This window comes from Oreochromis niloticus, linkage group LG2 (assembly GCF_001858045.2).
Source record: "Oreochromis niloticus isolate F11D_XX linkage group LG2, O_niloticus_UMD_NMBU, whole genome shotgun sequence".
In the NCBI taxonomy this organism is placed as follows: domain Eukaryota; kingdom Metazoa; phylum Chordata; class Actinopteri; order Cichliformes; family Cichlidae; genus Oreochromis; species Oreochromis niloticus.
The window spans coordinates 13,298,711-13,314,713 of NC_031966.2; the positions used below are offsets into that span (position 1 = coordinate 13,298,711).

At 37.0% G+C, this 16,003-nt stretch overlaps 2 protein-coding genes across 2 annotated transcripts; one reads left to right on the forward strand and one right to left on the reverse strand.

Annotated features, from left to right (window-relative positions):
- The first annotated feature begins 726 nt into the window (after positions 1–726).
- Positions 727–5,409, forward strand: tdo2a (tryptophan 2,3-dioxygenase a). Its single transcript, XM_003443449.5, has 12 exons — positions 727–761; positions 900–1,005; positions 1,093–1,183; positions 1,631–1,701; positions 2,184–2,311; positions 2,425–2,611; positions 2,871–2,978; positions 3,095–3,206; positions 3,398–3,455; positions 3,985–4,064; positions 4,356–4,446; positions 4,744–5,409. Exons 1-12 carry the CDS (start codon positions 727–729, stop codon positions 4,895–4,897), a joined length of 1,221 nt encoding a protein of 406 aa, XP_003443497.1. The 3' UTR covers positions 4,898–5,409.
- On the reverse strand, positions 5,013–15,978 carry ctso (cathepsin O). Its single transcript, XM_003443448.5, has 8 exons — positions 15,591–15,978; positions 14,705–14,810; positions 14,410–14,534; positions 11,590–11,757; positions 10,334–10,455; positions 7,320–7,483; positions 6,372–6,464; positions 5,013–6,245 (listed from the first exon to the last, which is right to left on the reverse strand). Exons 1-8 carry the CDS (start codon positions 15,882–15,884, stop codon positions 6,211–6,213), a joined length of 1,107 nt encoding a protein of 368 aa, XP_003443496.2. The 5' UTR covers positions 15,885–15,978; the 3' UTR covers positions 5,013–6,210.
- Positions 15,979–16,003: the final 25 nt, after the last annotated feature.

Below are 16,003 nucleotides of genomic sequence, written 5' to 3' on the forward strand. Positions count from 1 at the left end.
TAATATTTCTAAGACAGAGAAATTGTTTTAAGGACCTGGTTGAAATGAGATTTACATTTTTAAATTAAAGCAAAATCACTCCTAGATTTTTAATCAGTGGTTAAACCTGTTACAGATAAAACCACCAAATACTAAACGCAGTTTTTCTCTTCCTTCTTTGGGCTGCATCTACAGAGTCTCCACAACATTTCAGAAGCAAAAATAGATAAAGACCATATTTGTGTTTGCAAGGTCAGGTGTTGCTCATCTTATCTTTATAAGTTTAGTTTTTTTCATAGAGTATAAACAGAATATCCCTGAGTGTAAACACTGAAGCCCAGTGACTAAGACAGCCACGTCTAAATCAAAGCTTCCACACTGAAAACTTTGTTCTATTTCTACGAAGCCCTCAAGCAATACATTGCAAATTCAAAACCTTATAATGTGAAGGTCATTTGATATTCCTGATAGCTTCCTAAATGCAGAAAAGTAATATGCCCTTATTTTATTCTTTTAGGTCTGTGTGACCCTTCTTTTAGCAGGTCAAACAAAGTCCAGAAGTCAGTCCTGAGTAAAGATAACAGCAGCTCCAAGGGAAAAATAGAGGCGGGCCGGATGGTAATTGTATACTTGTGACTGATTGGACAAGATAAGTCTTTAAAAACTCAGATTGTGTTGAAAACTCTTTTAGTAAATATTAGTCGATGAACAAGGATACATCTTTGCTGCCACCGATTTGAATAAGTCATGAGTGGATGTCCGTACTTTGAGAAGAAGCATTTGTGCGTTCATATTTTTAATCACACTCTTGGATTTTTATCCCCCTTTTTTCACATACATTAAATAGAAACATGTTACCTACATTTCTAATCCTGTTGGTGGGAAAACGAGTAACCAGAGGTGTTCTCTTTGTACTGCAGGTTATATAAAAATAAACCTCCGAAAACTGAAGAAGATGAGGATGACTCCCAGGCAGGGGTCAACAAAGCCAGTAGAGGAGGAATTATCTATGGAGACTACCTCCAGGTACAAATCTATCTTTGTACTGAAATTTGCATTTGTTGTTCAATCAAAGTTTTTATATCAATTGATTTCTCTCTTTCCAACCCTCAGCTCGACAAAATACTCACGGCTCAGGTTCTCCAAAGCGAACTAAAAGCCAATAAGATCCATGATGAGCACCTCTTCATTGTCACCCATCAAGGTAAGTTGAGCTTCATTTTGTTTGAAATTATTTTTTTCTCATTTTCTCAAGAAAGCAAAATTGGATCCAGTCATAAACTGTACTTAAATGTTGATTTGATTGTAAATCATTCACTTTGTTTGCAGACAGTTAGAGACAGGTGGCAAATTAAAAGGAAAATCAATTTTAAATTAAAGAGAGACTCTTTCACCCCTATAGTGAAGGATATGGAGGTTTTGTGTTATATGCATCCACTTGTCTCCTTAGTGTGAGAAGCCGCTGCACACTAATAGAAGTTCAACCTTTTTTTCCTTCATTTCTTTCTTTCCCCACCTGTGAATAGAAAGAGACGCAGATTGAAAAAATGTAAAAGCCTTGACTGCTTACTGACCTTTGTCCTTACCTCAAAATAAAATACTTATATATATATATTAATGATGCTTAAACGTCTATTTTTTATTATTTTAGCCTATGAACTGTGGTTCAAACAGATTTTGTTTGAACTGGACTCTGTGCGAGATATCTTCATCAGCGGTCATGTAAGTTATATTTCTGTGGTATCAGAAGGTTATGCAATTGTAAATTGATAATTCATAATTAAAATACAGAAAAATGACATGTATCTTGCGCTGCTGCTACTATTTTTAAATGCACACTGTAAATGTTAAAGACTGAGTGCTGATAAGAAAAATGAAGTCAAAAAGATGGAGAATTTAAATGCATTTTAAACAAAACCATCTGTGGAGAACACCGTCACAATCACTCAGTGCCTCTGTTTAAAAAATTAGATTCACTAGTCATACTAAAGTTTGTGATCAGCCTAGCTATTTCCAGACTAATAGCAGAACAGCAGTTGTAATTTAACATCTTGCTTAGGTAGAAATATACATTATATGTTATACTTGTAAAAAATATTGTTGAAAATACAAAAAGAACTAGTTATTTAATTAGACTGTTTCCTGTCCTACAAGCTTAAATATGATCAACAATAACTCCCCTAACATTTGCTATTCCTCTGAAGGTCCGAGATGAACGTAATATGCTCAAAGTCAACACTCGCATCCACAGGGTTGTGATGATCTTCAGACTGTTGGTTGACCAGTTTGCAGTTTTGGAAACAATGACAGCCTTGGACTTTTTTGACTTTAGGTAAACTCATACATAACGTTTACTTCAGCTCCAAAAAGCAATATAACACGCACTCCTCCACAACGTTGCACTCTGGCTTAACTGTGTACATGTATGCTTATGTGTGTATACAGGGAATACCTGTCTCCGGCCTCTGGCTTCCAAAGCCTCCAGTTTCGGCTCTTGGAGAACAAAATTGGAGTTCCAGACAACCTGAGGGTTCCATACAACAGACGCCATTACAGGGACAACTTTAAAGGTCATGACAGTGAGATGCTGCTCTCCACTGAGCAGGAACCAACACTTTTAAAGTTAGTTGAGGTATGTTTTACAGCCACTTACATGTGGAAGGGCTACCATTTTTGATTTAGTTAGTAAGTAATTAAAACTCAAAGAATTAAAGGACCACACCAATAAACTGAACTCATTTCTGCTCAATATTAATTTTGTCTCTCTATAAGCTCCTTGGTGTAGCCCTCTACAACAGTCCCGATTTCTCATGTGACCCCTTGGCAAAATTAATTGCTCACCCCTGTGCTAGAGTATACATGTGAGAAAAAACCCTGGGCTGTTCTTTCAGGAGTGGCTGGAGAGAACTCCTGGATTGGAGGTGGATGGCTTCAATTTCTGGCAAAGGCTGGAAATCAATATATTTGATGGGTTAAATCAGGAGAAGGAGAAAATTGAGGTAAGAGATGGCTCCAGCTTTCAGAACAAACTTTTTTTTTTTTTTTTTGCTGTCCCTGGAGTACACCGATGACTGACAGAGACTGCTGTTTTTCCCCCCCATATTTTCTTTTAAAGAAAATGCCTGATTCTGAAGAGAAAGAGGAACTGATGGCAGAGATGGTCAAACAGAGGGAGCTTTTCACATCTCTGTTTGATGAAAAGCGCCACGATCACCTTGTCAGCAAGGGTAAGTGTTTAATCAGATGCCATAATCACCGAGGCTTTATCATGTTTATTTACAGCCTCTGTTTGACACAAAGTGAAGCTTATGTTGTGCAAGGTGTGGACTTTAAAAGTGAAACTCTAGTTTACAAAAGGATGTAAACACCAACATTTCTTGTTACCTTGAAAATAAAAATTTTCCCTTTCGTTAACAAGGTGAGAGGAGACTCTCTTACAAGGCTCTGCAAGGTGCTCTGATGATATACTTCTACAGGTATGTTTAGTTCGTTTTAGAAGGTTTCCTCACCTTTAATGGTCTAGTGGTGACACTGTATGTTATATTTGCTTCCTATTCATAGTTTTACATTGTTAACACCTGGAGGCTGCAAACAGCTTCAGTGGAAAGTCTTGCACAAGAACGCCTCAGTGCTAGTCCCTGAGGCAAGGGTACTCATTTGTTCTTCCCACATAAATTTTCCATATCACAAGCCCCTTTGTGAAACCTGCCTGAAAATGTAAGCTTTATTAAAAGGTGTGGTAACCGGCTTTTTTTTTTTTCTTTCAAATCGTTGCGGTAAGGACACATTGTCACTTGAGACTTACTGAGGCTATGCAAAAGTCAACAGAGGTAACTGAAGTTAGTGGAAGGTGATAACAGATGCAAAATTTAATACGGTAACTTACTGGTGGTAGTGAACAGGTGATAGTTGCGCTCATGTTATAGCTGATATGAAGAGAAAACAGATTTTTTTTTTTACATTATAATCTGTGAAACCTAAAATCTTTTTTTTTTTACCTTGAAGGGAAGAGCCAAGGTTCCAGGTTCCCTTCCAGCTGCTCACATCCCTCATGGATATCGACACCCTCATGACGAAATGGAGATGTAAGTACCGAGGCATCAGCATTGCTTGCTACGTGTAAACAGAGTAAGAAAGTTTGAGGGGAAAGGAAAGTGTATTTTTTTCTACAGTGTGTTGTTTTTATTTTTTGCCCAAGGGCAGAACTGGACTAACAAAGAAGCCTACAAAGTTACTAAACTTTAAAGTTAGATTTGAACCCAAGAGGCAGAAGAATCTTATAACATCCTCCATGCCCGTTGATCAATACAACCTATTGCCAATGGACAAAATAACAATGGCTATTCCTGGGTGTTTTTTTCCCTACTTTTTTGTAGACAATCATGTGTGCATGGTTCACCGGATGATTGGCAGCAAAGCTGGCACAGGGGGGTCGTCTGGCTACCAGTATCTTAGATCAACTGTCAGGTATTGTATGGTGTAAAATAATGTTATGATTAGACATTTAGTTTCACACAGCAAGTATCCGAAACACTTCAGAGTTAATTTAGATAAAGACAGCACAGTGCTACTCTGCTTATCTTAATTAACTTGTCATGTAGCAGTTCCTTCTGTAATGCACAGTGACAATATATTTAAAGTTCAAAGAAACAACAGTAGAGTAAAATAAAATGTGAACAGCAGTTTACTTTTTGCTTCTCAGAAGTCACAATTCAGAACAGATACATACTAAACAATGATTCTATATTTGATCTTTTTAATTAGTGACCGATACAAAGTTTTTGTGGATCTTTTCAACCTGGCAACATTCCTGGTGCCTCGCCACTGGGTACCCAAGCTGAATCCCAACATTCACACTTTTTTGTACACGGCTGAGTGCTGCGACAGCTCCTACTGCAGCAGTGACGACTCGGATTAGAGTGCATCTCACTCGTCTGTCCAGGCTTTTTCACTTAAACAGATCTCCCAGCAGCGGATTATTTACAGTTCAATAAGAGGTGAAAAGCAGGTCAAAGAAATGCATTTTGTTGATGTTTATGAGAAACAATGCATGGCATCTTGTCAGTGTACCTTTAAAGAACTCTGAAATATGAAGTGTATGTGTTTTCATGAATGGAGACAGTTCAACATATAGCCAGTTTTATCAAAAACTATATATTATTAAGAAGGATTTAAAATCTAGGTGAGATGAAATTCGAGGTCATGTGGTATTTTAATTTGACATTAGGTGAATTGGATGTTGGAGTGAAGAATAACGCAGACGGGTTGATTTGAAGGCGTGATGTCTTTACATGGCATCACACATAAATGCACAAAAACAGTAAACGTAACAAAGTAACTACGTTTGTACATATTAATGTTTAGCAAACAAGAGAAAATCAAGATAAATTATGCTGCAGGCTTATGACGCAATGTCTGACAGATAATAAATCAAATATTTAAACAGCCAAATTAAGACTATTTTACTTTAATCTTGACTGTGAGCCACAAAGTACTGCAGATGGCTCCTTGATAAGAGGTGCTCAGATGTTTCCTCAATAAAATTATGTAAATTGGCTGAGATTGACCTGAAAGCAAACAGATCAGTGAGAGCAGTGATCAAACTGTGAGTGCAAGGACAACGCTGGTGGCGATGATGAGTTTTTACAAAAATGGATCATCTTTCATCTCAGCACAGGGATGGTGTCATAGAGGGAGCCATTTCAGACTACTCAGATGTGTCTTGGGTGCATAAAGGTGTACAGCAAATGATGAACCAATGAACCAAACACATCAACGTCTAAAACAAAACCATTTGCACTGAATAAATATGAACCATAAAATTGTACATAATGTTGTTGTTGTTTTTGTAAAGTTTTAAATTAATTTTGTCAAGTATTTATGCACTGATTAATGAAATATCTTTATAGCCAAATTTATGACTCATATAACCTATGACATATATCTGTATGTATTTAATAAGATGTGTTTTATATGATGGAACAATTCATGTTATTGTATTTTTGCAGTGATGTGTTTTATTGTTCTATTAAAATTCAACACTTGCCAACAGTATGAAGTAATTTATTTGGTTTTAGTGGTGCTTACATCTCAATAAAAACATTTAAAGTGGTACTCGAAAGCAAACAGATGAATGATTTGAATTTTGGCACTGGTAATCACACAGATATTCACTCACAAACACACACACACACACACACACACACACAATGACTCATACAGGCATTGTTGTCAAAGAAAAACAGCTGCCACTGAATCTGCAATGCCTGCAAAAAGAACAAAAATAGAGAAATACTGTTATTCCCCGAGGAGATTCTGGACACTTCAGTGCACCTATCTTAAGCTGAAAGATCATATAAACATAAAATGTCAAGATCAAAGGTCAAACTCACCACAAATGTTACCACCTATTTTTATATAAACATAGCCCTCATTTCCCCATCTTGTTCCCCAGGAGTTCTGCACAATCCAGTACGGAATATCCCCTGAAAGACAACATGCATTTAAGACTGAATTATTTACAAGGTAAAGAAGCACTACTTGTGCTTAGTATGTGTGCTGCACCCACATTAGACTGTTACATAATCACTCAAATGCTTGCGTAATACCTAGAAAACAGAAGTGTTTGAAATAATTGATGTTAATAAATGTAAAGTATTTTTGTCTAAACTATGCCCATAAATAAAATATGAGATAGCTGCTACCACACAGCTGTAGCCAAACTAGTGTTTAGCCTCTACTTCACAGTAATATTTCTTTCTGGATCACAAAAGATGTAGATAAACATTGAAATAAACAGAACATCTGGTATATCACGTCAACATGAGTACATAAATTGTTAATGATTACAATTTCAGCTAACCTTTGATCACTGTATGCTAAGAGATCAGGGGATTGGGGTACAAGGTGAAATAGCAAAATACTGAATGATACACTGTAAATAAGGCAATTTTAAAAAAATCATACTCTGCTTTAATCTCGTAAATTACTTGCAACTACACAAGCAAGAGTTGTAAAAGAGTTGCGATGAAATAAGGAACCTTGGTTCTTAGGACCTTGAGAAATGAAAACATTTTCATTTTTACTCAGTCTTCAGATCTGACATGTAAAACTTTTTCCTCCTGCTGGCTCATATTTCACTTGATATAAAAATTTTATTTTTAAGGATTTTAAATAAGCTAAAAACTCTGATCAAATGCAGGCTTAAACTACCTTCACAGTGGATTACAAAACAGGACAAAAAATTGTGTTAGCTCAAATAAATTATAAAGTCATTTTTTTTTTTTAACTATTCAAAATACTTCTTTTCACTTAAATGTGAGACATGTGGTAGTATTTACCGGTAGTGTCATAGCCGACAATCAGAATGGCATGGTTGGACCACTGGCTGGAGCAGTGGTGTTGGATGATGCCTCCCAGGTAATCTTGCCAGCTTACAGCATCCACAATAGCAACCAAAGGGCCATATTGTACTAGCTGACCCATCATTGCCTTCTCTTGACCACTGGGAAAAAATCAGCACAACTTGTTCTTATAATTACGTTACTACTATAATGTAAAGTCAGGCAGTTAAATGTTGTACAAGAATATTTAACTAATCAACTTCAATTATCAGTACATCGGTTTTGTTTGTTTTTTTACTAAATGTGGTGCATTTTCTCCCGTCAGTCTGTTGCTCAAATACTGGCCTCTTCAGTAACACTCTCTGTCCTTCCACAAGATGATTCCCGCTGGGGTTATGTCATGCTGTACTCTGCCAGCCTTATTACACATGGTGCACGAAGCCCCTGTTTGTGCCAAATCTATACCGAAGAAAGTCAGAATAAAGTCATTTGGGTTTCCATTTATGGTGAGGTTGTGTTGAAACTTTATGGTGTTTTTCAGCAGTAAAAATCTGGTTTAACCATGAGATTAGCCGTCTGTGTGACCTCCCCAAGTCTCCACCCTGCAGAAACATCCAATCCAGCAGCTTGATAAACTCTGTGACCTAACATTGAGACCCCTCAGAAGACACATACAGGTCTAAGGAAAATGTTTAGACTGGATCAGTGGATTGTGGATGAGAGAACATCAGGACTTTAAGTAACATTGTGTTGATATGCAATAAATCTCAATATCAGCACTTCACTTTCAAGTTCTGTTTAGGAAGGTAAAGTGGCTTTATTTACATGGCACACTTCAAACAGAGAGGGAAGTTAAACTGCTTTACACGGACAAAGGGAAGCATCAAAAATGCCATTCAAAAACAGCGAGCCACAATAAACTATAAATATAAGAGCACGAAATGACAGGTAAGTATGCAAAAGGAAATAAAATGCATCCAAAGAAAATAAAATATGAACATAACAGTCCACTATGAATAAATCTACATTGCAGTTATGCCATTAGAAGCTGACCTGAAAACAACAAATGTAAAACACAGAAACCAATCCATCACAGACAAGGGAGAATAAGTGAGTTTTGGGGTTAAATCTGAAAGTGGCTAGATTGGCGTGCATGATATATTATCAGGAACGAAGTTGTTTCCATCTGTATGCAGCACGCTAGCAGAAGGCAGCCTAACCTAGTTTGATTCTAAGTGATTTATAAACCAGCAACAAAACTTGAAAGTGTCTGATTTAAGAATATCACCTTAAATTCTAACCTCTTGTTACAATTCTGGCAGCAGCGACTCTGAGAGGCCCGAGGTTGTCTGACAGGCTTTAGAGAAGACAAGAAATATTTATGATATAGAAATGAAGTATCACCGAGTTTCTGCAAACCTTTGTGAATTCCAAACCTTGGTAGTCAGTATACGGAGTGAGAATCTCCTGGCTATGGCATCCATCATGTGTTTAACTTTTGTCAGGTAGCAGCTGGGGTGGCTGACTATTTTACTTTTGACTTGTTAACACAAATTTCAACTCCGCTAAAAAAGATGAATGTGAAAAAGATAACAATGTCTGTTTGTTTTTTGTTTTTTTTAAAAAAAGCATTTCATGGAGTGTGCATGTAGTTGAAATAATCAGCTGAGTTTATGAACTTCTCTGATAAATGCCTCCATATTAAAGTAGAAAGAACAAAATGTTGGTAAAATCCCATTAAAAAATGCTGATTGTTTTATTTATTTCCAAAATGGATTTGGTCCATGTGTACATTTTTCATAGCTGGGTGTCCAACCCGATTACTTAGTTTAGAAAAGCAGTATATTTTTGAATTGCTCTTGAGTTAAAGAAGCAAAATCAACCACATTCAGACTCTGAGGTCTAGTCGCTATTTCTCCCTGTAGTCTTTTACTTCCATTACTACTTTAAGTCCTTAAACTGCTGTGTGAAGATAAGAGGTTATCTAGGCCATCTCACAGAGATCCAGGGTCCTGCAGCAGCAGTACAAATCTATTCTCAAGTTTAACTCTCCTTTCTCCAGCTTCCCATGGCTGTGTCCTACAAAGCACAGGTTGATGAGGCACTCTGCCTCAATGGTAATGAAGGCCAGTTGATGGTACTGCAAATCTCAGCTCACTTGTCCCCCCATTTCCCTGACAAGTGATTTGTAGTTCTTTTTCTTTGCACCAAGAGAGTTGCAGACATTACTACTTGCAGAATTATTGCCAGGCAGACAGTACTCCTGTTTCTTACTAGTCGTGGTTGTGATAATTTGCTATGTGTTAGCACAGTAAATTATCACTACCAAGACTCTTTTCCAATATATGGAGTCTATGATAAATGAGGTTTGTACCATTCAAGGTCATGGTTGCATACTGATACTGTAATAAAAGTATTAGAAGAAACATGGCAGCCCTCCATGTTTTTAACAAATTCATTCATGTTTGGCAGAAAAACATCAAGAAAACAACAGTTAATAAATACAATTAAAATGTATACTATTGTTTAAAAAAGTTGCACTGACATTTTAAAAAAGTAGAGCAAATAATTTAAAAAAAAAAAAATCAGAGGCAAATAAACATCATCTTAGGTTACTTGAATGCTCAGTTAAATCTGCTCTGACAGTGGATTCAGAGCCTAGCTATGAAAGTATTATACTGAGATAGCAAAATAACAATAACAACGGAAGGCATTACATATGCACGAAGCAAAGTCCCTGTTCTGTTCAATTTTAAGTAAAGACAATCAGATTCACCTTTGGGCCAAAAAGAACTGACCCAGAGTTAAGAACCTCTGTGCTAGTGAGCTATCTATGTCTGTGTTGACAGAGTAAACACTGTGATTGCACAGAACCAATCCCACGCCCATTTCTCTGTCCTTGGTACTTTATGAAACCCACATTAAAGTTGCATGTTATTCTCCTTAAATTTATGAAGTTAATATTTAGCTTTTATTACTTGTAGAAAACTTGAGAAAAAATAAAGTCTCACCTGAAGTCATGTGTTGTAAAGTTCTTTATGGCAACACCGCCGTGTGACTGGGAGAAAAAATGGCAGATTTCTGTTTTGGCCTTATAGGGATACTCGGACTGAGTCACCAACTTCACTCTGGTCTACAAAGCAAATAGTGAACATTAGTACACAGCATGTCTGCTTTATTTCATATTTCTTAATGTGTATGTCTAAACAATGTTACACAGATTTTATAGATGCTAAAGTTTTAAACCCTGTGATTCTACGGTAATGTGCAAAAGTTTTAAGCCACCCACTCATTTCCTTAAATTTTGCTGGGAAAATTGGAAAGCAGGTGCAGCAATTTACTGAAACATGCAAAGATATATGGGAATATAGTCTATATGTTCTCTGTCAAGGTGATCTCTTGACAGAGGCTCTCTGGAGGCCAGTCCAATGACTGATAGTGTTTTGACAAGATCCCCAACACCAGTGGCTGAAACGCAGCCCCAAACCACGACAGAGCCTCCACCATGTTTTACTAATCACTGCAGTACCTCTCCTCACTTCCTCCAAACCAAATATGTCAAATCTGGATTCATCACTCCACCTGTTGCCACAGATTTTCAGTCCACTTCTTGTTTAAGCTGACATACTTCAGTCTTTTCTCACCATCTCCATCTCTTCCTTCCTTAAAAATGGCTTCTTGACAGCCACCTATCCACTGAGAACATTTCTCATGAGGCTTCAGTGAACAGGAGAAGGATCATCTGAAGGGCAGGTGCATCTCTCAGGTCCTGTGTCAGCTTTTTGCTGGATTTCTACCCATTTAAGGACATGACTTTCAGATAATGCTCATTTGCTGTAGATTTTTTAGGACTGTCATTTCTTCTTTTTTACTCCACATGTCCAGTTTCCTCACCGTTTTGGTTTTTGGCTAAATGTTATTTATAAATCACCTTGGTGCAAAAATATATTGTATGCCTCTAAAACTGTTATCGTTGGCATTTTTCATAGATTCAACTAAAGAAACGGGAACAAATTATTGTTGAACTATTGTTCAAGACACTTACAAAATACTAGAAAGTTTAGCACCTTGGAAGCAAAGAACAGAAAAATGAGAGGTGGCCTCAGACTTTTAGACAGTACCATATTTTCAAATTCTCCCGTTGCCTTAGTGACACAGAAATGTTAATTGCAGCCTTGGTCATTTCAGGTATTATAAGCTAAGATTCTGGAAGCATCTTTTATGAGACCTAAAAATCTGTTAATGTTGTGTAAGACTATCAGCATACCTGTTTTAACCAGTTCAGAGCCCGAGTTGTGGAGCCTCCATTACAGCCTGCGTTTTGGTAGGAGCAGTCAACAACCTGCTGCACACTGAGCTGCTCCAGCTGTGAGCCTCCTATGGCATGGACAGACTGTATGGCACCAACCACACTAAAAGCCCAACAGCTCCCACACTGTAAAGGTAAAATTACAGAAATGAGACAAAAGAGAAAAAAAAATCTCGCAAGCATTATTTAGATCTAGCTCCTGACCTAGAATCTATTCACACTGTACCATCCTAAGGAGGTATTTCTTATTTAATTCTGGAAATGAACTACCTATGCATATCTGTCTATATAATCCTACTATAATAATCATCTAAAAAGCCCTCTGCCAGTGTTATAAGACTGACACAAGATTTTAGACGGTTTAACCAAGTATCTTCAGTTTCTAAATGCTCTACGTGGTACGTGATAATGTGACTGTGACCGATTGTTTTCTGCTGCCATCTACTGACAGAAAAACCACAGGTATACACACGCTTCAGAAAAATGTGAATATCTGCTTCAGTTAAAGGTCTTAATTTAAGGTTTTATGTCTATGACTCATTTATTGTATTCAGACTACAAAATAATTTCTCATATTTTATATCTGATATAGATTAAAAAATGCTTTCCTGAAAGAAGTGTTGCTTTTTTGCTGGTACATACAGTAGTTCATCATGTGATGAATTCTTGTGTGCGTCTGTGGGTTTTTTTGTTTTTTTTTGCTTAATATTTGCACGAGCAATATTATTCTCCAAACGGCATCCTAATATTGCATGCTCAGTTCACTTACTTGGCATAAATGTATTCCCATAAATGTAATGAAAAACTGAGCTCTCTGTTAAAATCCAATTTTTGCTGCTCAATATGGTTTCACGGCTTAAAATCAATGCTGAAAGCAAAATCAGTCAATATTGCCTGGTCTCAACATAAGTATGTGCTGAGTATACAAAATATTAGGGCTAGCTGCTTTTAAAGTGATCAAATGTTCTCAAGACACAAACATGGAATCAAGAAAGGCAAAAAAAATGGATCAAGAAGCAATAACAAGATGTGAGAGGTTTGATATATCAGGTCTGTGTGCATCCTACAGCAGTTTATATTCTGTCTCACCAGCTACGTATTATAAAAACTCAGCAGGTCCACAGGCAGAGCTAGAGTAAAAAAAATCTGCCCGGTAAAACTGCAGCAGAGGAGAGTGGTAGGTGAGAGTGGTCATTTAGTGCATCTCCCTGGAGTGCGAAACTTTACCTGAATAGAGCAAAGTAAAATATATGATCATGATGGCGTTCAGCTGAACCAGTTATGTCTCTCCCTTAGGACAACAGTTTTACAGCAATATCATCATCCCCTATGGCAAATTGACTGACTAAAGAGATAAAGGACAAAAAGAGCAAAAAGTGTATCTTCAGCAGGGACAAGCAACAACTCAGTCTCACTAACCCTCTCCCTTCTGTACCCCCGGGTCCATTCTGCTCCCTGAGCAACAGCTCCAGAGGTTTAGTTTGTCATTGCTCCTTTGCTCTTCCACTACCATTACCGAGGTCGCCTTCGAGTCAAATATGCCTTTTCTTCTCTGGTACTTCATATTAAATGCTTCACATTTGAAGAGTGTTCCCAAAGTACTAGCCTGAAAAAAAAGTCTCTTTCCACTCACCTTAATTTTCACTTTGAGACATGTAACAACAAGAATGTTAGACTTTTTCAAATGAAAAAAATATCTGCATAAATTCTTAAATATTCTATGTGTGTGTGTGTGTGTGTGTGTGTGTGGTGGGGGTATATCACTCGGGATTAATCCTGCATTTGTCGATGTACAAGTTGCAAATACCACGTCCATTAATGAACACCCATACTTTTACATACTCTGTTTTTCAAAGCTACCACACTTCAGCTTGGATGATTGGGCATTCGGGATTACTAAAAAGAATTTCAAGTTTTGATTGTTCAGAACACGGGAAAGAGTTTGGTGCCCAGAGAAGGCAAAAGAGTTTCTGGGTCTTGTTTATATACGCTTTCTCTTTAGATGAAAAAGAATTTTTAACTTGAATCTGTTGATGAAGGGATAAACTGGGTTCAGTGACGATGATTTTCAGTCCTCTCTGAGCCCATGCAATGATCTTCAGTACAAAATCTCTGTTGTCCCTCGCATAGATGTATAAGATGAAATCCCTACATTCTTTTTCTGTTAAGAAATGTTATTCTTACACTTACAATACCAGCCACACATTCTCATGTCAACATTTGATGTGTTTTGTCATCTCTGTGTTATTTTCAATTAAATGTTTTAGATAAAATTTAATTCAATTTTATTTATATAGTGTCAAATCACAACAACAGTTGCCTCAAGACACTTATGATCAACTAAAACCACTGAAAATTGCTTTTATTTTACAATTTTCACATCTTTTTTCACTTTGGTGGAGAAAAAATAATAAATTATATACATTTAAATAAAAACTGTTTAAAAAGTGTTAAATGTATATTCATCCTTAAAACCGAAGCACTGAAATCTCTCACACAGGGCATCATAAATTTTCACCTACTTAAAAGTGAAAAGCAAAGAATCACCTGACAAGTGTCTACATCATAATTTTGACTGTGTTATTGGTGAAGACTTGCGTTCATTATCGAAGCCTGTAAAGTATTCGGTATTCTGTACCTATTTGTTGATTGATTGCTTTATTCATAAATGATGAAAAGGCATGACTTTATCTGTCCTGGTATGTCTCTGCATCTAAAGCGTCTACAGCTAAGCTCCCACATGTACAGTATACCTACAGTATCATGTGTAAAACTTACTGCTTGTTGGTCCTGGACTGCTGCCACGGCTGCCTTGTCCCTCCAGTCAAATTTGTCTGGGAGCTCCTTTACACTCAGTCCAGAGAAGAGAGGAGCTCTCTCATAGACTGCTCCCAGGTACAGATCTGTGGATAAAAGATACAGTTCAAAGTCATTCTTTTTTTATACAAACACAAGTGTAAACTACGATTCTGCAGACTCAGCCTAGTTCAACAAAAGGCAGGACAGAAATATAAATGAATAAAATGTCCAGAGGATTCACTAAACATACCTGTATGTCAAAATATCAACCTACCTCTGAATTCCTCCTGTGAAAGGTCAGAGAATCGGTTGATGCCATACTTGGCAGACTGTGTTTCTGTGGAAAATGAGTTCAGATAGGTGTGCCGTATTGTAGCTCTCTGCAATTACACAAATGAAATGGTATGATGATATTAAATGGGAGGGGGAAAAAAGGAAAGAAAAACATAACAGGAAACTCTGGTCTTTAAAATAAGTTGTTCATGTAGATGTTCAATACCTGTGATAGAAAGGGTAATGAAAGTAAACTACATTTATGTATTTGAAACCTCTAAAAACTTTTCTTATCCAACTCTGACTAAGAAAACACACAATTGTTAATATAATAGCCAACAAAAACTCTAAGCATATCATGCTGACAGATGTCAAAACATATTAAGCAGCTTATAAAAGATAAGTTGCTAATCATATCAATATACACAGTATAAAACTGTGGCGACCAGTTGGGAAATAAGGAAGCAGGTAAAAGTGAAAGAATTAAAAAAAAAAATGTTCTTAATCGCACAGCTGTTTTTATTTCATATGGCTTCAGCTATTAAGCTGCGATGTTATGTTGTTTTCACTTCCCTCATGTTACTCTAAACACCACTGTTAACTATTGTTCCAATGTTGTAGTACAATTTTCACTTAATCTCAGTTTATGGCAGTATTTGTATGCTTTTTATATTTATATTTATATATATGTATATATATATATATATTTAATGTAACATTCAACAAAATTTTCCAAAATTATTTTCCGTATTTCCTTCTCCTACGTGAGTGGGCGTGGTCTAACATGACGTACTCCCCCAGTTTCTTTTCAGTTTTCCGTCTGAGTACTTCACACTTGCTAAGTGTGGCACTTAAGACTTCTTCTACGCCTCCCTCACTTTACATACCTGAAAACTGAGATGACGACGACTAAATTCTTCGCTGCTTACTTCATACGTGCGGTGAAACTGCTTTCTGAATGCCCCGAAATCAGCGGCAGAGCCGTTTAACTGAGTCCGAATTTCACTTGAGTTCACATTTTGGCAACACACAGGAGAGACAAGTAATCCGAGAGCGACCACAGCAGGTATGAACACCTGACAAGCCCTCATTTGACGAACAAATGTCAGCTGAGAAACATCCACACGGGGAAGCACAAGTGTTTTGAGGTTCGCGGAAAAGGTTGAAGATTTGTCGCGCATGCGTCGTAATCAAGAGGCGTTCCCTTGGAAACGAAGAAAGAAAGTTTACTACGAGGAGCGCTGGTTGATAAAACAAACCAAAAATGTAAACTATTCAAAACGCAAATAAAGTATTTTAG